The sequence below is a fragment of the Mustela nigripes genome, chromosome X (assembly GCF_022355385.1).
Source record: "Mustela nigripes isolate SB6536 chromosome X, MUSNIG.SB6536, whole genome shotgun sequence".
In the NCBI taxonomy this organism is placed as follows: domain Eukaryota; kingdom Metazoa; phylum Chordata; class Mammalia; order Carnivora; family Mustelidae; genus Mustela; species Mustela nigripes.
Genome location: NC_081575.1, coordinates 104,161,038 through 104,185,235, shown reverse-complemented (window position 1 = coordinate 104,185,235; position 24,198 = coordinate 104,161,038). Strand labels below are relative to the sequence as shown.

General features: G+C 40.1%; 1 protein-coding gene across 2 annotated transcripts in view; it reads left to right on the top strand.

The window, feature by feature from the left end:
• POLA1 (DNA polymerase alpha 1, catalytic subunit) overlaps window positions 1–24,198 on the top strand; it is a 311,518-nt gene that overhangs the window by 104,161 nt on the left and 183,159 nt on the right. For both annotated transcript variants that reach the window (XM_059385000.1, XM_059385002.1), the window contains exons 27-29: window positions 19,237–19,269; window positions 20,051–20,143; window positions 21,958–22,163. In XM_059385000.1, coding sequence (XP_059240983.1) covers window positions 19,237–19,269; window positions 20,051–20,143; window positions 21,958–22,163 — 332 coding nt within the window. The remainder of the gene's footprint in view (window positions 1–19,236; window positions 19,270–20,050; window positions 20,144–21,957; window positions 22,164–24,198) is intronic.

Below are 24,198 nucleotides of genomic sequence, written 5' to 3'. Positions count from 1 at the left end.
CTGATAATTTCTGAAGCCAGATCTGTGCCCCTATTTCTACTCCTTGGGCCCTGGGGGTGTCCTAGATGGGGTGGGAGTGCCATTGACCTTCCCTCCTTAAGCTGCCCAGCCCGTAGTCCTCAAACACCGAAAGAAGCAAAGACAGCTCCTAACCAAAAAGAGGTTGAAGCTTTTGTTCTGTGAATGACTGCCTTTCCTATTAAAACCTTCACTCTTGTATTGTTTTTAAATTTATTATTGGGCTTTAGTTTGTATTTTTATCTTTTAAGAAGGATTTGTATGCATTGAGAGCATGCTACATTCTTGAAATTTTTAAAGAAGCAAACTGGAATGTTTGGATTTCCATGTTGTTTATAGAGTTTTCATCTCATAGAAGAACATCTAGGAAGATAGTTTAGCAAATTTGGGATTATTTCACTCTAATTTGGTAGTCTGGATAGTGGGCACTTGATGAGTTTTCTTTCTAATCGTCATCATCAGAGTCAAGATTTATTGTCTGTTTATTCAGTAAGGAGTAGTTGGATGTCTGTACTGGTTTCAGGAGTACTTGGATGAGGCTTATGAGGCTTGTGAAACAGATTCAAATATTGAGACACTCTTGTTACAGAAAAGAGCGACGCTACTGCCATAGTTCATCAGAAATCAGGAGAAGAACTTTTTTTTTATTATTGTCCTGAAGGGGCTGAAGTTCAAAGTAAGACTGTGGTCATTATTCATTACCTCTTTTCTTTCAAACAGTGAAACTCTTGGGTTTCTGTGGACAAGGCTGCTTTTTAATGGCATGTTCTCCAAACAGCTGTTAAACACCCCCTCCCCAATACCACAGACCACATCTGTTCCCACTGTTGATTAGCTAGAGGGTGGAGAAAGAAGAGAGGCTGTAGCATGCGTAATTACCAGTAATTAATTCTTGTTGAGCCTCCTCATTTCCTTCTATTCTAACTCCACCTACTCTTCTTCCTGTCTCTGTTGTAAATTCTATTTCATGTTGGCTACTTGTGGAAAATAATCTTGATGGGTATACAGCTGTTTTCCTAAAATTTTACATTCACCTTCCAGTAAAGCTTTTATTTTTCTTCTGGTGGCAAAAATCTCTGGATAAGGCAAGGCAGATAAGAAAATCCTGAAGTAAGTGAGCATAGCTCTTGGGGCTAGCTTTCCTGCTTCCTCATGTTCTGTTTCTGTTGATAACTATTTCCAGCTGTCAACAAATATTTATTGAATATTTTGTGTCTTACAGGAACTATTGCAAGGCATGAGTAAGTGTGAGGAAAGCAATTGTAAGATATAGTCCTGGCCCTCACCATTAATATACAGTTTAATCAGAGGCGTGAACTATGTAGACAGAAAAATAATGCTATTAGTTATAATGATTATGCGGTAATTGCCCAATTGTCAAGACCATAAGGTGGAGGTAGTATTCTTCATTTATGACCATGGTCACTATTTTTCTTTCTCTTTGCAATAAGATAAGGCTAAAAGAAGTAGAAATTTGAGCGTTTTAGTTCGTATGGCACAGTAAAATAGATATATCCATGGGCTTGCTTATTAAAGAAAGTTCACAGTGTATCTTCTTCTCAAGTCTTAAAAGCCTAGATCTTCAAGATGCAATGCCTCTTGGGAATGTGTTTTTAGGAGAATTGGTCTTCAAGGAGAGCAATTTAAAATTGCTTGTTTCTAACATGTAAAATAATTTTTAAATGTATTTCCTGCCCTAGTAGGAAAGACATGACATTGGGATTAATAAGATTTGATAAAGGGATTATTTACCAAAATGGGGGCAGGATCCCGCAAAATCACAAGAGAATTATGTGAACTCCGGAGCTAGTGACAGCAGGGATGTTACACTCTCCAGCAAAAAGGACTAAAAGGAAGAACACATATCTGACCCAAAAAAAGAGATTTGGGTGAAGAAGGCCGTATGATTGCAGGGGGATGGATTTAGCCAGCCCCTGTGTGCGCCCTCAGGGAAAAAGCCAGGGTTCTCATTTCCCTCTTGATCTATGCACTGTTCTCCATTAGCCCCGCTCATTTGGAAATTAGGGAACAAGGGATATAGTCCATTAGGTTAGCCTCCCCTCCCCACCAGAGAGCAGAGTAGTGAGTGCAGTGGCTTGGGCAGTGAAAGCTATCTGGCCCTTTGTAAGTTTGTCTAAGTATGGGAAATACATCTCAGATAACATAATCCTATGCACTAAATCATCTTGGTGACCAATAGGCATAGGTCTGGAATCAGTATGCTTTATGACCAACCAGTCACTTCTCAAGCATGTGCACAGGGAATCATTGAGAGAGGTTAGTGATTCTCACCTGGGGGTGATTTTGCCCACCATGGAAAATGTGACCCTGTCTGGAGGCATATTCATATATTTATATTTATATTCATACTGGGCTTTGTCATTAGCATCTGGTGGGAGGGTGATGAAGGGGAGACAGTGAGGTGCCTTTTCATTCTGCCAAGGTAGGTACCCAGGTGATTGTTGAAGTATCTAACTTAAGGAATGGCCATTACTTTGGGCAAGAAGAGACTACAGAATCATTGAAAGAATCATTGAAATAGAGTCTGAGAATGAAGCTACAAGACAGCATAGGTTTTACACATTGGGCATGAGGTGGGCGGGGCAAGCCCTAAACAGATAAAGAAGAGAAACTGTTGTGGACAGTTGGGGTGTGCATCTCAGGGTCTTCAAGGACGTGGACTACATTTGGTCTTGTAAGAGTTTAGCACCATGTTTTGAGCAGTACAGACCCTGCGTATTTGTCAAGTGACTGAGTATGCTGAATTGAAGAGAAATTAGTGGGAAGGGAAAGATGAAGGTTGGCGGGCAGGGAAGAAGTGAGATTCTTACATGAGAGGAAAGATACTGTGGATTACAAAGAAACGAGAGATCTAGGTCTTGGAGGAATTCCTGGCTGTGCTATGAAACCTCATGGAAGCCTGGGTTTCCAGACTTCATGTTTGTCCCTGACCTGGACCTTGTCCCTCACAGTTTGCTTTTTTTAAGATGCAGCACATAGGGATAAGGACGTTTAAATGATGGGGTCAGAAACCATTTGTCCCATTCCTCTTTTAATATCTTTTAATGCCCTCCCTCCCTTTTAATATCAGAGGCACTATTTGCTACATGGACCTAGAACTGCCTCTCTTTTTGGACTCAACTCAAGACTGAGGCATGCCTCCAAAGAGAAGGTTTATTTATTTATTTGTTTGTTTGTTTATTTATTTTTAAGGATTTTATTTATTCATTTGACAGAGTGGGGGAGAGAGAGGGAACACGAGCAGGGGAAGCTGGAGAGGAAGAAGCAGGCTTCCCGCTGAGCAGGGAGCTCAGTGCGGGGCTGGATGCGGGGCTCGATCCCAGGACCGCAGGATCATGACCTTAGCTGAAGGCAGATGCTTAATGACTGAACTTCCCAGATGCCCCCAAAGAAAAGGTTTTCGTAGATCACTCCATTGGTGCAGGACTTGGTGTAATTGGCTCAGACGCCCTATTATTACATTTCTGCATGACAGCTTTTAAGTCCTGTTCCTTTCGTTTTTAGACAGTGAAAACTGCTTAGTTGGAAGTGATTACATTTGTCTTTTTTTTTTTTTAATTAAAATTCAGTTAGCCAACATATAGTACGTCATTAGTTTTTGGTGTAGTGTTCAATGATTGATTCATCAGTTGCATACATTTGTCTTTCAAGTTCCTTAAGGACAGTGACATCTTGAAATGTCCACCGGTAAGACTCATCAGCATGGCTACAACAATGTCTGCAATCCAACTTTATAGCCAGTCTTGTAGTTTTTTTTTTTTTTTTTTTTTTTTAATGTAGGCTCCATGTTGTAGGCTCCATGGGCTTGAACTCAAAACCGTGAGATCAAGACCAGAGCCAAGATCAAGAGTGAGACACTTAACCAAGTGAATCGCCTCTGTGCTCCCCGAGTCTTACAGATTTTGAAAAAAACAGCTTTATTTTTACTAATTTCACAAACATGCTTCTGTTTTCTCATCATGAATTTTTAAAAAAGATTTTATTTATTTATTTGACAGAGAGATCACAAGTAGGCAGAGAGGCAGGCAGAGAGAGAGGGGAAAGCAGGCTCCCCTCTAAGCAGAGAGCCCGATGTGGGGCTTGATCCCAGGACCCTAAGATCATGATCTGAGCCGAAGGCAGAGGCTTAACCCACTGAGCCACCCAGGCGCCCCTCTCATCATGAATTTAAAGGAGGCACTGCCATCTATGCATACTCAAGCCAAAAGTCAAAGACTTATCTTTGGTTTTTCTCTCTTTTCATTACTTTCAACATCTCAACCCTTAGTGTGTCTTGATTCTACTTTCCTTCCTGCTCTGCTGCTACCACCTTATCCCTTGCCCCTGGGCTGGTGCTTCTGCTCCTCGTTCCCAGCTCTCATCCCAGCACCTGTAAGATGCTTATCATGTAGTAGAAGTTCCTTGTGTGTTGAATAAACAAACTGTGAAAGTTATTATTGATTGGGGGGGAGAAGAAAAGTTACTATTATGGGTACTATTCCTTACAGCCAGCTGGCAAACTCACCAACCTTTAGACCCATCTGACTGAAACTACACATTGTCTCTGTGATGATAATAATCGTGGTCACAGATTTGTTAAGGCTCATCTTTTTTTTTTCCTCCCCTTACCTGTGACAGGTTCTTGACACTCATTTTTAGGATCATAAGCAAAGGGTTTAGAAATGGTATTGGAGCCAGGAAAGCAGGTTGCTCCTCTTTGGCAGTCTCTTGGACAAATCACCATGGGTATAAGATACATCAGGTAACTCCTTGGACTTTTTGAGGACTGACTGGGTGTAACTATGAAATCACTACAAGGTCTGTGGGGGACGCTAATCTTTTGGGGGCCATGACCCATTTGAGAACTGGCTGATAGCTGTGGATTCTTTACCCAGAAAAATGTGCATATATACATGGATGCAGAATTTTGTAGTCCATTAAGGGGGTTCATAGATTGAGCCGTAGCTCATAGCAGGAGTATGTGTAGTTTGGAAATGTACCTTCAAAATGATGTTGTGATATATGAGATAGGTTAAAACATCTATTTTTTAACTATAACCTACAGGAAGTAACATGGCAAAATATTGGCAGGTAGGGATATTGCAGAAAAGAGATTTCTTTTTTTCTGATACTTAATTGACATCACAGCAGAGTCTTAAGGGGTAGGGAATTGTGAGGGTTTTGTTTGTTTGTTTATCAAACCAAGAAAATGAGGATATTGGCTGGCTTTGCCTTACTCTTTTGTTGAGGAGGCAGAGGAGCATGGAACGTAAAGCTGCCATTGCTGCAGACCTTGTGCGCCTCTTAACCCGGAGCGTGGGACGTAGACAAAGCCGCTGAGCCTCCGTGGGCCCAGCAGCCGATGGGCAAGGAACTGAGGGAGGAAGCGGGTGGGTGTAGGCACAAGATGGAAGGAGAGAAATTTCTTCAGTATCTGCCCAGGTTGAATCCAGCGCCCCCTCCCACCCCCTGGCCACTGCTTTTTCTTCTTGCCCTGTTTTAGTTTGTCTTGGCATCTCCATTAAACAGACACACCAGCAAAGGAGATTATCCTGTTGGCTAGAAGTTCTTGCAAAAACTTGACTATGTTTTTTATTCCATCTCCTCTGGAGTTAAGGAGAGCTCTTATTTCCAAACTTACACTCATGGTTTCTTGTACTGCTAATGTTTTCACAATCTCAAGCTGGCTTGTTTTTGATAAGTCACTAAAGCAGAAGGTATTTTGTCCCACTACCTAAGCAGTAAAAGCAAGTATGTAATGCTGTAGTACCAGAGTTGTGGGGTTTTTTCTCCTGCACAATGTATTAACTAAGCAGAAAATTTAAAAGAACAAAGACAATAAAAGTAATGTTTGCTAGTGGTAGTTTGAGATATTTCAGGAGAGATGAGATGTGAAGAAAAGCAGTGGCCATATTTAGAAAGCTGCCTCAAACCCAAGAGTATCTATTGAAGTAAACTTGATGACAGACTTTTTTCCTCTTCATGAATCATTGTATTCCTATAAAAGCGAAAATTCCTCTTCATCTAAACAAACGGCTTCCACATCTGTTTTCTTGGTTTCTCAAAAGGGTGTCTTTGGCTTGCATTTTTTTTAAAAGTGTTTATCTGTTTAAAATGAAATATCGTCAAAAGCAGTTTATACATCAAAATCCAAGTTGGTCTTCAGCTTCTAAGAATTAGTCAAGAATGATCTGTTGGTAATGGTGGTGGTATAGGGAAAAAAGAACACATTCTGTATTCTGCACTAGGTAAGTCTCTCTCACCATACTCTTTAAGTCTCGTTGATTTATATTTAAGTGTACATGGCTTTTGGCTCTGGGGACTGATCAAGTAGTTAACTTTGTCATTGGTAGCCCATCCCAATATTTCAATGCTCTGGGCTCTGAGTTCCGAAAATAAGTATTTTCCAAATTTGTAGCAGGGGAATTAATTTGTCGGTCCCATTGACTGAGAACTGACCTATAGTGAGATTGTTTTCTTTAATCCTCTAGTCAACTTTCCACACTCTGTCACTAAGAGAAACACACTCCTAACTGGTGTGTGAAGTGCCGTTGCGCTTTTCTAAAGCCCTTTTTCAGTTCACAGTCACTGGTGAGTCTGTGCACCCCTCAGGGTTTTGGGTTTTATCTTTTTTAATCTTTAGCCTCTTCTTGTGTGACCCGCCGCCATGCCCTTGAGCCCATCCTGCCTTTTAAAAATAAAGAATGAGGAGCAGCTGAAGTGCCAGCCCTTTTGCAGCTGACAGGAATCTGATCTACCGCTTGGATTCTTTATCTGGGTACCGGCATGCCAGTGGTGTGTGGCTGGTCTTAGCCGTGCCATTCGCAGTCACAGGCTTTAAGAGGGTGGGAGCAGAGGGGGTTGTCTTCAGGAGAAAGAAACATCTTTCTCCATAGGGACAGGTCGGGAGAGTGGCTGTGGATCGGCACATGGCGTCCTGCTGCGGGGCACAGTGGGATTTCTGGGCCCCGATCTAGGCGATTTTCTTTCAGGAGGTGGTGCAGGCCTCCTCCCACCCCCTGAGCTACAGCTGTCTGTTCTGTCAAAACAGTAGCTCGCTCTGAGGTCGAAGGTCCATGAGAACTGTGAGACATTTGATGTTATCAAACCCAAATTAGCAACAAAGGCAATTTAATCACTTATGACTTAGTTTCTCTCAAAGGGTGTGAAGAATGTTATTTGGAAACCAAGTGGAACCCTCCCCTCCATAGCTCCTTTTTTTCATTTGGACAAGTATGAATCAGAACTGCTTCACAGATGGCACCAAACTTGCCTTAGGAAAGAAAGAACTCCCTGCCCCCTCCCAGATGCAGGAGAGAGGCAGGACAAGGATGGCTATGCAGGAGCTAAGGGAGGCTCTTCTGGAATGAATTGATTGATGTTCTGCCTTCCTTTTGAGCCTATCACCGCCTTAAGGAGGGGAGCCAGTGCCTTTGGCTGTTGTGATTGCTCATAAAAAGACAAGTTGCTCCCCCTTCTTTGACCTCGTTTGGAGGGTTAATACAATTATTTGTATTAGGCACTAGCCACCTGTTGGGATCGGTCTCATTAAAGGTCAGCGTGTGGTGCCTGGCTGTCGGTGGCAGCCTGTGTCAGATTTGCCAGCGGCCACTGGTGTGTGTGACACCTGCCAATTGTGACAAAGAATGGAGATCTGATAGCTGAAAGGGAAAGGAAGGTGCTAGAGGAGGAATGAGGGATCGGGGGTCCCAAGGAGCACCATTACTGTGCTTTGGCTGCTGGTTTGCCTTGTCTCCCTTTTCTCCTGCTGGCCCTTGAGCTCAGCCATCCATTTTGATGGATTCTGTCTGCATGCTGACATTGCTTTGATTTGTTCATTTATTGCATCTCTGTAGAGCATTGGACTTCTTACACCTGAAACTTCTCACATCCCCTCCGTTGAGCATCTTAGCTTCCATTTGCCTTCCTGTCCTCTCCCTTCACATGCCCACAGGCATAGCATATTCATCACTTCCAAAACTGCCCTTAAGGTTCTGCTCCCCAACCTGCTCCCCTTCCTGGATTCCCTGTCCCAGTGAGTGACAGCACTGTCTACCCAGTTGTTAAGCCAGGAACACTGGTTTCATACTTGACTCCTCTACCTCTTCCTTGTGCCCCAAATCCAACTAGTTGCCGAGTCCTGTAGATTTCACTTCCTAAGTGCCTGTGACTCTCCAGTGCAATAGCTACCGTGCTGTGTAAGCTTCACTACTTTTCCCAGGATGCTGCCCCCGCCCCCCGGCTGATAGGTATGCTCCACATGTTTATAGTCAGAGAGCCGTCTTTGTCAGTCCAGTGGTGTCACTTCCCAGTTTAAAGTTGTTACTTTGGTTTACAAGGCCTTTCACAGTTGAGCCTCTCTCCTGCTTTCTCCCTATTTTCCTGAGCATTCTAGCCTTAATCATACTTTTTTATTTTTTTCTTGTTGCAAAAAAAAAAAAAAATCTTCTATAATTTTTTGAAAGTTTAATGTCTTTTAGTCACCACTGAGAATTTCTCTCTGTCCTTTGGATCCTCACCAACATTCTTCCTTCGTCCTCTTTTGCCTGTTACTCCCTGTAACCTACCTTCCCCTTAGTACATTCTGCTTCTGTCAAGTTTTCTCAAACTCCCACCCCAGGGGCCCCTATACTCTGTGTGTGTCTGGATATATGTATATGTTTTTCCTGTCCCACATTTGGTTCTCTAATCCACTGGATATTATACAGTATAGAGGGAAGACATTGTGTCTGAATCATTTATTTCTGTGTTCCGTTTCACCTAGCACATGAGAAGTACTTCGTAAATACTTGGTGAGTGAATGAATCAGTTCTTTTTTGAGATTCTAAGTGAGAGGAAAATTATAGTGCTTCCTACAATTCATATCAAATTCTTGAGCCTCGGCCAGATTAGACGGTGGCAGTGCAATGAAGTCCAAAAGTAAAGGTTTATATATATTTTTAATCATAAGGAGCCAAATCGTGTATAGTCTTTGTATTGATATTTTATCTTATTCGTATTCTACACCTCTATCCTAAGTGACTTTTCTCAACTTGATACTTGTTGCTTTCAGAATTTCGCTGTATTCTTCCTGGAGAAAATATAGAAGGTGATGGGTTAGGAGGAGATGTGGTGCATTATTTGATTGATCCTTAAATACATTTATTCTAGAGACATGACTGAACATGTGTTTCTTACACCTGTGTCTCTGGAGAGGTGAACACAATTCCATTTCCCTAAAACTAGGGGAAATGCAGACTCATGTGCTGTGTGTTTGTCTTCAGGTTATAAGATTTTTCTTTGAAGCAGGAACCATCCATATTTTAATCATAGCTAGTTCCTAGAATCTGTTTTCTGAACTTCTGATAAATGGGAGAGCAAAGGAAGGACAGCATTTTCTTAAAAAAAAATAAGTAACAGCTTGCTCTAGGAGAGCATATCGAAAGTACAGTCAGTATGGAACAGAATGTAGTATTTATCCTTGGTACTGAGCGAGGGAGTTGTGCGCGCCCCCCCATCCCCACAAGGTGTTGGGTTTAAAAAGTTCTTCCTCCTCTGACCTTCCTTAAAGCAGCGAGTAATGATGTGCTGTCCCATGGCTACCTTGTCACACACCAGTCCTAAAAAGGAGCTTTCGGAAATAAAAAATGCTCCCATCACAGTGGTGACAGTAACCCCTTCGTCACTCCAGTGCCATGTGGTCTCCAGACCACCGCCTCGCTACTCTGCCAGGGTCGAGCTTTGGGCCAGGTACTCGGTCATGACGAGTGACAACCTGTTAAAGCTGCTTTTCATGGGGGCTGGGAGCTCAAAGTTTTCTAGTCACATATTCCCATGACCTCAGTTATAACGAAAATGTTGCAGATTCTAGAAAATGCTAATGTCCTTTTTAGCTGTAAGTATTATCTTGATTGCAGTGCTTCACAATTGCCCAACTTCATTATCTGCGCATAGCCAGCCTGACGCCTTCTTCTCAAATAGACAATTATGATCAATTAAGCACTTTCAGGCCTTATAGAATACTTAATTTTATTAGTCAATTATTTGTGCTTTGAAAGAGTTAATGGTAGCTACCCAAGCCATTATTAGAAATTAGTATGTCCCAAAATAGAAAGGCTATTTCCTTTGTGTATGGCACTGCAGTGGAAAATGCCAAGCATAGTTTTTACTGAGTTAAAGGGTGAGGGAAGGCGGAGTGGGGGAGAAAGTTACATGTAAATCATTTAGCCATTAACCTAATGGGTGGATTTATAAATCCTATTACTATAAGCCCTTTTCATTTCCACTGAGGCCTGGTGCATGCTTGATCCCACTAATGTAAAATTCATTCCGTCTAAGTGATTACTGAAGTAAGACACTTTGAGTCAATTTTAATCAGGGTGTGTGAAACTTGCCTGAGCGCCGATGCTCACGAAAGCGCGGACATAGTTCGGCCGTGTCTTAATTAGCCCCCCAGATGAGTTATGCGAGAAGTCAATCAGGGAACCAAATCTGAGCCTTCTGACATGTCCGTGTTTTTCTGTGAGGGAAATAACACTGTACGGGCTGAAAATACGCAGCTCCAAAGAGGCAAAGATCTTCGGGCGGGGGTATTTCTAGTCCTGTGGGCATTATGTGAGTTCTGAGAAATCTGAAAGCTTGATTCTTATGGCTAATTGGAGGATCTTCAATGGTACTTATATTTAAATGAATCACACTTTCAAATCTGATGTAATATGTGGACCTTCTTCCTAGGAAAATGCATATAGGCACACATTCAAGTTTATCTTGACAGTTTCAGGGATGTTCACATTTCTTGACCTTAGGTTAATATCTCCTGCGCTGGTTTCAATCTTGGTGTCTTAGGGTTTGGGTATTTTTTGAAAATTTAGTATTTAAGAGTGTAGGCTTGCGCTTGAACTCTTGTGTCGGTGAGTAGATTCAGCTCAAGGGTGCTTTAAAGCCAACTCTATGAGCTCTCCAGGGTCCCATGTCAAATACAATCCCAAGTATGGCAATAATACACAGAAGTTCAAGTGAAGCGCAGGGGACATGAGTTTCTGAACTGGAGGTTGGAGTGGAGGAATAGAGAGTAAGAATATTGTGAAAGGAAGATATCTTTAAAGGTGAAAACAGGTTTTTAAAAAGTTAAAATGTAAGGTGGTTTTTTTTTTTTTTTTTTTTTTTAAGATTTTTTATTTTTTATTTGACAGACAGAGATCACTAGTAGACAGAGAGGCAGGCAGAGAGAGAGGGGGAAGCAGGCTCCCGCCAAGCAGAGAAGCCTGATGCGGGGCTCGATCCCGGGATCCCGAGACCATGACCTGAGCCAAAGGCAGAGGCTTTAACCCACTGAGCCACCCAGGTGCCCCAAGGTGGGTTTTTTTAAAAAAATGCACAAGGTGAATAAATCTATGGGGGCAAGGAGTGAGAAGACAAGGAGAAATTCACTTCTCCTTTAACAAATTCAAAGCCATAGATTGTTGCATTTTAAGTTTTTAAGTCAAAATGAGAGCCTTGACTCGTTTTAGGGCAGTAATTGAGAGATACTCATAAATATCACTCAGTGTGTCTGTTAGGGAGGAGAAGCCTATCAGAAAGCTTTGTTTATTCAGCGTGTTCTATATTCTTTACACATGAGCTGTCAGAAGGTCTGGGCTGTAAATTATGGATTTAAAACAAAATCAGTTTACCTGGAAGTGAGCCGTGTGGGAGAGTCACTTTCAGTCAAGTTTATAATTTTTAGTTTATTTTTTCAGTGTTCCAAGATTCATTGTTTATGCACCACACCCATGCAATCCGTGCCCTCCTTAATACCCACCACCAGGCTCACCCATCCTCTTGCCCCCTCCCCTCCGAAACCCTCAGTTTGTTTTTAGTCAAGTTTATAATTAATGGGCCTTTATCACTGGGATAGACTTTCATTTCTCCTGAGTGAGTATTTGTTTATCTAACATGCATAGTGCTTGAAGGTGGGGTTAAAACTGATTCACTCTTCACTTCTTTAAATGCATGCTGTGTGTGGGTTTTAATAGCCGCTTTCTGTAACCAGCTTTTGTTGTAGAGAGGCACTTACAAGTCCATGGCTTTGCTCTTCTCATGTTGGACCACTTGGGTTTGTTTCCTTTTATCAGAACTTAAAAAATAAATGTTTATTGAAGTAATTTAATAAATCCTATGTGCCAGGCATTGTGTCAGGTTTGATAGCTGAGACATGATCTCTCCTTATGATTTGCTTATAGTGTCTGTCTTAACTCCATAGTTGAGTGATGTGCTCTGGTATACACAGAGTACTCTGAGGCTACATTGGACTAATGTATTCCTCAATACCATTTAGCTGGGGAGGCCAGAGAGGTTGTTCTGATGGTATAAAGTTCCTTATAAAATAAGTAGACATTAAGTAATAAAAATAACTAATATTTATGAGCACTTATGCACCAGGAACTGTAGAAAAGAATTTACATGTGTTACATTCAATGTTCATAGTAGCCCTATTGTAAGGAAGCTGTGGTTATTGTCTCCATTTTACAGTTAAGTGTTGGGGCACAGAGAGGTTATATTGTGTGCTTGAGGTCACACAGCTTGTAAGCAGTGCTGTGACACTTCGTACTTAGGTAATTTAATAAATAGTAATTTAATAAATCCTATGTGCCAGGCATTGTGTCAGGTTTGATAGCTGAGACATGATCTTTATCAGTCAGGGTTCTCCAGAGAAACAGAACTGATTTGGGGAGTGTATGTTTGGAACAGAGGTAGAGAGAGACAGGAAGGGAGAGAGAAAGATTGATTGATTGATGAATTGATTTTAAGGAATTGGCTCATGGGATTTTAGGGGCTGGCAGGACTGAAATCTCAGGGCTGGTCAATAGCCTGAAGACAGACAGCACATGAGTCTGCAGTTTCCTTGGGGGGCTTCATTCCTTTCTTGCTTAAGGCCTTCAAATGATTAGGTGAGGTCCACTCACATTATGGTGAGGATAGTCTGCTTGACTCAAAGTCTACTGATTTAAATGTTGGTGTCATGTTAAAAAAAAAACACACCAAAAACAAGACAACCTTCACAACAACATCTAGACTGGTGTCTGACCAAATAACTGGATATCACTGCCCTAGCCCAGTTGATACACAAAATTAACCATCACTCAGCCTAACGTCTGAACCCATGCTTTGGACCACTGTGGGGAAACAGCATGTGAAAAGCACAGAGGCAAGAAAAGAGCCTAGTGGCTTGTTCAGTGAACTCAGCATATTTCAGGAGGGCTAAATTGAAGGGTGCATGTGGGACATATTGGAAGGTAAGTTGGGCCTCAACTATATCGTGAGTCTTGGGGCAAGCTAAGGGATTTAAATTTCATTGCAAGAGTATGTTTTAGAAAGAACTGGCAAAGCATGAAGAATGGTTTGAAATAGTGATCCTGGAGATAGGTAGGCTGAGTGAGTGGTGAGAACTTGAAGGAGGCAGAGCACATCAGCAGGAAGAGAAAATCTCTTGTGAGACTTATTAGCTCATTGGATTAGAAGGGAAGTCGTTCTTTTATTTCAGTTCGAGGCTCTTAGGGAGGCCATTTATCCTGTTTGGAGCTGGGGAGGGTTTGGAAGAGATGGATGGGGTCTAGGAGGAATCCTTATGGGACAGAGAGTGGAATATGTGCTTGGAGCAAGAAAATGTTGTCATTCGTGTCACTGATTCTCAACCAGGGGCAGTGTTGTCCTCCAGGAAACATTTGGCAATATCTGGAGACCATTTTGGTTGTCACAGCTGGAGAGTGTGTGTGCACGCCTGCATGCATGCTACTGGTGTCTAGCGGGTAGAGACCAGGGACAGCCTCCCCATGACAAAAAATTCTCTGGCCTAAAAAGTCAATAGTGCTGCGGATGAGAAGTCCTGAATATATATGTAGGCGATGTTTATGTGTTCTCCTGGTGGAGAGGGGGAGATCTCAACAGAGGATGTCGAATGTTTTATATATGGTAAACATACACTCACTTATATTAAGGGCATTAAGCTATATGCAGACAACTTGTGAGTCCCTAAGTATTTCTGTTTATTTTACAACCACATAGCCCTTGAAAGTAACCTAGAATATAGATCTATACTCTTATAATGCTGATGGTCATTGTTGGATGTATTAGTGCCTCCTTTAACTAACACTAAAGAAATGAGTGTGGTTGAAACACAAAACAACCAGATAGGAGGATAGAGGTGTTTCTACATGTCAAACTTTGGATTCTAGAGTTTTAGATCTGGGAGGAGTCCCTGCCTCTTCATTTTTAAAATGAGGATGCTAAGACCTAGAGAGGGAACCCAGCTGGCTCGCAAATCACTTAACTACTAATTGGAAGTTTAAACTAGTACTCATGTTTCAGACTCCTGACTTTTCTTTAAACTCACATTTGTATAATGCTTTATCTTTGCTGTCTGTGTTTTCAGCATGGAGTTCTTTTTAGCTCCAATAACTCAGGGACCTAGGTGGTACTTTTTCCCCAGTTTTAAAGAAGGTAAAACTCAGGTTTAAAGGCAGTAAGGAAACCAGACAGGAATATTAAGTAGTAGAAAATCTAAGTAGGGCGCTTATTAAATCCATAGTCTATGCTCCTTGAGCATCTTATAGAGAAGACACACACCTGAGAATAACATGGAATAGGAAAATAAGGAAAAGGCAGTGAAATGTAATGAAGATGAAGTAAATGTGTGCCAAGTGAGAGAACTGAGTAACACAGAGTCCTGCTTGGAAACTGCCGAAATTGGGACTAGGAAAGCTTAGATAATGACTGGATTACCAAATATCATAATATTTATATTTCTTCTACTTTTCTCTTCCCTATCCTTCAAAACCATTCATTTTGCTACCCCTGTTATGCTAATGTATTTTTTTTAAAAAAACCTTTTGAGTTTAATTCTCATTTTATGTCATCGGTAACAGAAGAACCCTAAAGCCATTGAGATTTCAGTTGTCATTCTGTTCATGCATTATTTGTTTAGGATTTGACCTCACCCAACACTTTTTTAACTTACAGGATTTCTGTTGCATTTAGTATCCGTATCATATATCATCAAAGTGGGTTCTCATTGTTAGTAGATGTCACTGTAATAGACCTGTGCTTTTGGAAAAGGAGCTTGAAGCTTTTTTTTTTTTTTTTTTTGACCATGGAAAATTGGTGTTTTCTCACTTTCATTTAGTATTTATAAGCACAGTTTTAGTCTATAGCACCGTTTAAAACCATTTCCTATCCTTTAAATGCATTGTCACACACACTCGTATTCTGTCCTGACAAAAAGTAAGGACCCCAGCTTTATCCCCTCCTTGGCAGAAGTAAAGACGCACAGCAGTAGAAGTTGGTCTTAGGTCTCTGCCGCTGATAAACCTGGCGTCATAAACATGCTCTTTCCGCTTAGTAAACCACATTGTGGGTGTATTCCTGAATACATTATTTTCTTTAGGAAAGAGTTCTTTTAAATACACTTTACATTTCCTTTTAGTCACCACCACCCTTCACCAGCCTTCAGAGGCTCAGATTGGGGTTAAAACACTTTTTCGTATTATTTTAATTATTGCTCTCCCCACCCCCAGCCCCACTCCTTTCCTGTTTCCCCCTCCTCTTTTCCCCTAACGGCACTGTTCTGCAAAGCCTGCAATGATTGATATGATGGCAGTGCTGTCATTCTTTTTAACCAAAAAAAAAGTCATTTTTGTTCTAGTTATTTTAATAGAGTCCCATTAAAGATGTATTGCTGACTGAAATACCGGCACGAAGGGCTCTCACTGAGCTGAGCCCAGGAATTAAGAAGTCAGGAAATCGGCTGCTGCATTGCAAGAGAGCCTTGTGTGACACCGAATCTCCTGATTGGGGAGATCATTACTGCTATTATGACTCGACTTGCGTAGGAATTTTAAATTCCATCTGAATGTCAGTAATAACCCTCTTAGCAAATTATCCTGAATAAAATCACGAAGGCATTTTATATAATAGGTGTTGAATTACTGGATAGATTTGCTAATTAAATACTCTTTGTTCTGCTGCAGTTGACATTACAGGGTAAGATCTTGAACAATTATTCTCAACAGCTGTACTTTGTTAAGGGAAAAATTAACCACAAAGTTTATTTTTTTACACTTGAAGTTGGCAGATTTTTGAAATGTGCTTGAAAAAATTCCATCATCCAATTGGTAATGAGTAGATAAATATGCAGGTGTTGCTGTGAAATCAGATAACTGCAGACTGCCTTATTAATGAATTTAGCAAGCCTTTATAGCCCTGTTTTCTAGCTGTTGGCACTTACAAAATGATTTTCTGTCAGAATGGGTAGCTTTGATATTAGGCTTGTCAATTTGAAGTGAACTTGGAAACGGACATCTGGTGGTCACTGTACCATGTGTCCAGTAGACTTTTCTTGATACCTGTGACTTCTTTTAAAAATCCATTTCGTTAATGGGGAAAATACCTGTGAGGTGTAAGTTTTCGACTATTGGCTTCCAGAACAGTCATGTGGTATGGGCTTTTTAACAAGGCAGTGAAACATTCTGAAAAGAAAATGAGACATAAGGTCCAGCTTCTAGTTCAAACTCTTGACTAGTTCTGTTATTTTGGGTAAAATCACAGGGCCTAATTTTACTCATCCATAAAATGGGGGTTGTAATACTGCCCACCCCTTAGGAGTATTCTTTCAGCGTTTTACAAATAATCGTTCCTAGGTCCTGTGCACTAGGCCCTGTGCTTCATACAAAGAATTTGGTAGCCCACAGGATATCTAACAGCTGAGCCCTCTCCAGTGAGCAGTTTGAATCAGGGGTGGCTTTTGGGCGATGCTGCTAATGAAGCACTTGGATAAACCTTCGTCTGGACAGAGCACTGTGGTACCCACCATGTATAAGTGCTTAAGAAGAAGCACGAGGGGTCAGGGCCAACCTGGTTGTGGGTTGTCACCTATAGAATGGACTGAAGAGTTGACGTGCTGTGGTGAGGACCTTGAACCTGAAATGGAGCATAGTCATTAGCTATTGTTGAGGTCCCCGGGAAAGACGGTGATAAAGCTATCCTCAGAAATTGGTGTAACCTCTGTGGAGAGCTATTTGGCTATATCTGTAAAAAATTTGAACCCATATAACCTTTGGCCCAATAAGTCTTCTAATAGGCGTTTTATCTTGTTACTGGCATTTTATTCATGTATAAAGATTATTTGTTGAAGTGTGGTTATAAAGGTAAAGATCAGAAACAACCTACGTGTTTATTACTAGAACATTGGTTAGATATATCATGATCGATTCACACGACGGAATACTGTATAGCCATTAAAAAAGAATAAGGCAGCCCTGTATGTGTAGATGGGAAGTCATCTCTAAAACAAAGTATCAGGTGGAAAAAAAGTAGTTGCAGTATAGTCTTTATGTTTTACTTCGTTTTCTACCATTTTTGTGCAAAAGATCCAACACCAGTTTTCTTCTGTCAAAAAGAAAATGGTTTTGGTAGCAGCCCTCAGCTCATGCGTGGAAATGCTTGTGAGTTGGGGGTGGGAGAGAATAGAGAGGGGGGAGGATCTGAAAGATGAAGGCTGCCAGTACACTGGGAGGTGCGCTCAAGGGTGACGTAGTGGGTTTCATCCATGGTGTGAAAGAAGAGTAGAGGAAATTGGTTCCTGCCTATACCGAGTTGCAGTGAGAGGTTGACAAGCTCTGAGGTATTTTACTTAGGTAATGGTTACCTTGTGGAGTTGTCTGTTGTGATGAGGAAAGCAAAGCCTGGTGGGGTGGAAGTGGGGAGGGTGAAGAGAACTTGTGATGAGCACTTCTGTCCTCACTGTGATTAACTTGCTTGATCTCATTATTGCCCTCTTCCCGAAGGGATTGTCAGATAGTCTCCCACAATGCATTTCCCTGCAATTTAGATGTTTACAAGTGAAGATGAAGTGGAGGAGAGTGAATGCTTTTTAGGAGTTAACTGAATTTCGGGAAAGTAATTGGGATTACTGTGAAACCCATCAGTCACCTAGCAAATGACTTTTTGAGCACCTGTCACATGTGAAGCCTAGAGTTAGACACAAACATGTGCTCTGACCTCTAGGAGCTTGTGGTCTAGTTGGGGAGGGTACAAACTCTCAACTGAAATCTGTTTTCCGAATGGGATTGTCATGATTGTCTTAGGCCAGTGGTCCTTAGCTCTACCTGCAACATGAATATCTGGAGAGCTTTTTCAAAAAATTGCTGGGGCTGGTATTGGTATTTTTTTTTAAGATTCCTCAGGTGTTCCAGTCTCTACAGCTACTATTAAAACCATTGATAAGGGGCACGTGGGTGGCTGTCCTTTAAGGGTCTGCCTTCGGCTCAGATCATGATCCTGTGCTCCCCGCTCTCCATCTGCCTCCATCTCTTCCCTCTCTGCTCATGCTCTCTCTCTCTTTCTCAAATAAATAAAAAAGTAAATCTTAAAAAATATTGGTTAGCCTAATTCATATTCACCACCACCCACCACCCTCAGGGCAAGGGAAGGGCTTTCTTCTCTAAGAACATAGGACAGTGAATGCCTGAAGAAAATAGGAGACTGTAATAAAGGAGAGGAAGCAGTGGAAGTGGAAGTAAGGGGTGGATGTAAAAGATAATCTAAGTTCAGGGTTTATGGGGCTCTGTAATACACGTCTCTAACCTGCAGCTACACGGGCCTAGGGGCAGTCTTGTTTACACATATGATCTAGACGTTTATCTCCATTCACCAAATATTTATTGCACCCCACCTTTGTAGTGGGCACTCTGCTAGATCCAGAGAATGTGTGAAGGTCTACTCCCTGTCTTCAGGAAATTTACAGTCTTGAGAAGAAATTGAAATCTGGTGCATATATATTTATTTTTTCCACTTTTTAAGATTTTGAGTACCATGGGTAAGAATTGCCAGCTTTGAAATGCTCTGTTAAGCTTTTGTTTTTCAGTCATGCACTTTTATTTAAATATCAGTAATGAGAATAGTTTGCCTTTTTACCATATCATAAAGGCATGTTTTTATTATGCATGTTTATTAAAAATAGATCTCTACATTAATCTTAAATAGATATTTACAGTAGAGCTGCTTACTTATTTCTGGCTAAGAATCAACATAGAGTCCAACTTACTTTTAGATTATGTTGATACTACTGTTATTTTTAGGGTTGTGGTTAGAAAACCAGTCATGTGTATGACCAGTCATTGGGTTATATATCTCTGTGTGTACCTACTTATGTTTATGGTTTTGTAACTATGTAAAGCATTAATCGTGACTTTTTCTTTCATTTAGATTTTGATGCATACAAAGGAGATGGTACAGAAGGTAATGCTGAACATTTTCATTATACAGTGACTTATAAATGTCATACATTGTGACGTTTTTGTATTCAAGGAAAATTGTAACCCAAACAGACTGGAAATGGCTTCTTAGAATGCCTGGTTTACGTTTATAATCCCTCCTAATGGATTATAGCTTTTTTCTTTTACTAACACTGATATGATCTAGCCGCTGCTTGAAGCCTATATGTGAGTGTTTCAAGCAAATTAGTAACAGTGCTAATTAGAGTTTACTTCCAGGCCTTAATACTGTATGTGCTCTAGTGTTGTTTGTTATGATTGATTTTTTTTGGCATTCTTCATCTCCTACTGAATACTGTTTGAAACTGTGAAGAATTTCATATGGATTTGTGCCCCTGAATTTTCAAAACCCATTATGTTTCTGCTTTATAAATTGCCATGACCCCTAAGCTTATGGTACAGTGGATAAAAATAGACCCCTACCTTCCTAGTTTCTTCTCCTCCTTTATATTATTCAGTTCCAGTTTGTTTCCGTTGAAACCAGACATTTCCCCTGCTCCTCTGCTCTCTGTTTATTTTAAGAAAATTAGCTAGATTTTCTTAATGTGACAGAGGCTTTCCTTTCTAGTTTATTAGAGCTTAATCTTTGATTGTACTCCTCTGACAATATGGATAAGAATAAACATAAACTTTTGAAAAATCAACAGAACCTGTAATTTCTGTAGTATAGAAAATCTCGAGTTTCATTGTATATGATGATCACTGTGTTTTTGTTGTTAAGTTTTATAATTTTTGCTTTTTCTTAGATGAATCTTGAAGTTATTTATGGAGATACCGATTCAATTATGATAAACACCAACAGCACTGATCTGGAAGAAGTATATAAATTGGGAAACAAGGTGAAATAATTTGATGAAATTATCTTTTAGCTACTTTTCTGAATTCTCTTTTAACATGGAACTTCATAAATTCACGTATGTACATGCATGTTTCTGAAAATAAGCTTAGTGCTTCTCATTTCCTCATCCTCTTATTTTTCTTAACCTCTACTCCAGTTATTTGTTTTTAAGGGTAAAATTCAAAGGAGAATATTTTTTCCTTAAGTGACAAATGCATTTTTACTTTGTAAACAGTGTGAGATGTTTTCATTTTGTTTCTAAGTCTGGTGACTGTGATGTCATACTTCTGTGATGTTGGGCTTAGGCCTCGCTACAGTGATATCTCTGACTCTGGGTGTTGTTCTGTGTCTCTCAAGGGGGTTCACACTGCTTCACATCCTGTGATCTTCTGTGTGTCTCCTTTCTGATAAAAGAAGAAAGTGAAAAAAAAATTTTAATTTTAATTTTAATTTAAAATATAGGGATACCTGGATGGCTTAGTCAGGTAAGCATCTGCCTTCAGCTCAAGTCGTGATCTCAGGGTCCTGGGATGGAGCACAGAGTCAGGCTCCCCGCTCAGCAGGAAGTCTGTTTCCCCCTCTCCCTCTGCCCCCTCCCCCTGCTCATGCTATTCTCCCCCTCCCCCTGCCACCAAATAAATCTTTTAAAAAATAAAATTAAAATATGATCATATTTATACTTGTCACATTATCATGCATGGGGAGAAATACATTTCTAGTAGTAGTCCCATCGGTTTTATATGCTAATATGGATAAACACCTATTTACGTACATGTACACCCATTAATAATTTTTTATAAGAGTACTTAAAATATATTTAGAAGTCATCATTTGTCACCTCCTAATTGCAGTTTACAGTTAGCAAGTGTTTCTTTAGTACTTGCTATGTTAAGATCTTGTCCCAATAAACTAGAACTAAGATAACACCTTACAAAGTAACAACTTCCTGCCTTTCTCCACTGGTATGTGTGAAATATGACTTGTAGGCTTCACCTGAGAACAGGCCTGTCCTGTTGTCCTCATATTGGACTTCAAAAGCTGTGTATTTTCCCTAGGGGTGATTGGCTGTGCCTTGAGACTATCAATAAAGAGCAGGTGATTAGTCATTTTTTTAAACATATAGTTATTTCCTTATATGTAAGATGCTTTGGGATGTACAGGAAGATCTTAGATATTATTTATTTTTAAGATTTTATTTATTTGTTTTAGAGAGAGAGAACGCATGCACACAGTGGAAGGGGAGAAGGAGAGAGAGAGAGAGAGTCTCAAGCACACTGTGCACTGAGCGCAGAGCGTAATAGGGGCTCCATCCCAGGGCCCTGAAATCATGACCTGAGCTAAAACCAAGAGTCAGATGCTCAACCAGCTGAGCCACCCAGGTGCTCCTTAGACATGATTTTGATAGTGAAAGTTTTACTTATTTCTAGCCACATATCTACTTATTGGACTATCTGGTCTCTAATTCAGTTGTTCGAAGGTAAATACATATGCATTTAGTTTATACATTCTAAAAGACTATTTCATAATTTTTGTAAATTTCCTGGGGCGGGCCCTGCCAATTCTGTCCTTTGGTTGAATGGGATGATATATTTATATTACTGTGGTTTTTTTTCAGTCTGTTTTTATCCCTGTGCTCTTTCAGTGGTTTTGTATCATACGCAACATAATACTGTGTTCTATATCACCTGAGTAAATGCCTTCTAATCTTGATGAATTCAAGTTATGTTTAGATTAACTTCTGGGAATTTGTAGCATGTTCATCTTGTCCATGGTAGATGTTTGAGAAGCTAGTATTAATGCTTGAAATTTTCACAGGTAAAAAGTGAAGTGAACAAGTTGTACAAACTGCTTGAAATAGACATTGATGGTGTTTTCAAGTCTCTCCTACTGCTGAAAAAAAAGAAGTACGGCGCTCTAGTTGTTGAGCCAACGTCAGATGGGAATTACTCCACCAAACAGGAGCTGAAAGGGTTAGACATAGTTAGAAGAGATTGGTGTGATCTTGCTAAAGAGACTGGAAAGTGAGTTCAACTTTCATTTTTGCTTTTTTTGTTGTTTGTCTGTAAAAATTTCGAGTACTAATGACATGGGGAGGATCTGTGATTCTGCCAAGCTCAAGGACACAACTTCTTTGTTATTGTTGTTGTAATGTTACATATTAATGCTTCTCACTTATTTAGAGTGGAATTTCTGAGGTAGATTAAAACTTAAAGCTAAATTTGCTCAGTAAGAGGTACTTGCTATAAGATACATCTTGGGACTTGTAACTCACAGTGAGGGTAAACCTTCACATTTTAGCTCTCTACAGAGTTGGTTTCATTGATGTTAGCTTGTGTCTGTTTTGTTTTGCTTTCATATTCTTATTAGAAAGTGCCTTGTGGGGGCACTTGGGTGGCTCAGTCATTAGGCATCTGCCTTGGGCTCAGGTCATGATCCCAGGGTCCTGGATTGAGCCCCGCATTGGGCTCCCTGCTGGGCGGGATGCCTGCTTCTCCCTCTCCCACCCCTCCTGCTTGTATTCCCTCTCTTGCTGTGTTTCTCTCTGTCAAACAAATAGATAAAATCTTAAAAAAAAAAAGAAAAGAAAAGAAAGTGCCTGTGTTATGTTCCTGAATCATTGTAGAGCCTCTTTAGGAACATAATTGTTAAGATGTTCCCATGTTGTGGCTTAAATATTCTGGGATTTATAGTGGACCATGGACTGAGACTTTGTTCTCATCCGTATCATTTGTGTGTAAAGATTCTTAGGAATCTCTTGTAAAAAGAAAAAATAATAAAATTCTTACTAATCTTAGGTTAGTTTAAGAGCTAGTTCTCAAATACCATAAGTACCTCAGAAATAATAAATGTCATGGCTGATCCCCTAGCTTTGCAAGGGAGGCTGGAAATTGTGATGCTAAGGCCTGTTTTTTTTTAAAGGGTCACATTAATTTATAAAGCATCCATTTAGAAAAGCCTGAATCGTTAGCTATTTAGTGTACCATCTTTTTAGATATTCTTCTTTGATGAGCCTACCCAATTCTGAAAACAAGAATTTTTTTTCTTTAAAGCAAAATTTAAATTAATTTTAATATTGCCAAATATTCACACTTTTTACTTATTTTCCAGTCTTCTTGCTTTCAAGTTGGGAGATTGAGCAATTGTTGCTTCTGCAAAACTGCTCTTGATTAGGCAAAGTTGATCATCCAACTATAGGTCACTGTTAGCCTTTTATGAAATGAAGTTTGAAATGCTTCATTGCCCCCAAATGTACCCAAAGATGAAACTACTTTGTATAGACTGCGGATTAGAGTGTTCTCTTCAGCTTTGTGTTTTCTAAGAAAAGATGCATCATAATAGAAGTAAATTTCTCTGAGTTAGAAATGTATTAGTAATTAAAGCTATACAAATGTTTTTGTCAGGGTTCTTTTTCTGACAAATTATAATGCAGCTGTCAAACCCTCGCTCTGCATTTTCTCAGAAATGGATAAAATATTGGCTTTTTTACTCCTTTTCTTTTTCCCCTTGTTTTTTTTGAGGGGGTCTGGTAGAATAATAAGTTTTTCAGGGATAGCGTAAGGTTGGAGAACACTGAGGAATATAATGAAGCTGAAGAAAGAGAAGTTTGAAATCTTCGGGTTTTAAGAAATCTGCATAAAGAACTATATTTCTGCTTACCTAGCTAATGGTCATCTCAGCTTGGTGATATCAGAGATAATATCTTGGTGCTTTATGGGGAAAGTGAAATTTTTACTTTTAAAATTTTTAACCTATGAGTAAAGTATAACTGCTTGTGAATTTTGTAATTGCATATGTACAGTTGTAGATGAAACACATACCTTTCTCTATCCACATTTTGTATGAAGCCTTAGCTGCTGCATTAGAAAATGGTCTGTATGTTTAAGGGCAAACCTGACATTCCAAGGTTGGTAAACCTTTGGTAGAGTTAATGTTAAAAAACAAATAGTAACGGCCTTTTGGACATTCACTCTCATGTTAGCTTTCAGTACAGCTCTTGTCCACATGTTAATCTAATGGCATTTATCTTCCTTTTCTCTCCTTTATTAATAAAGTATA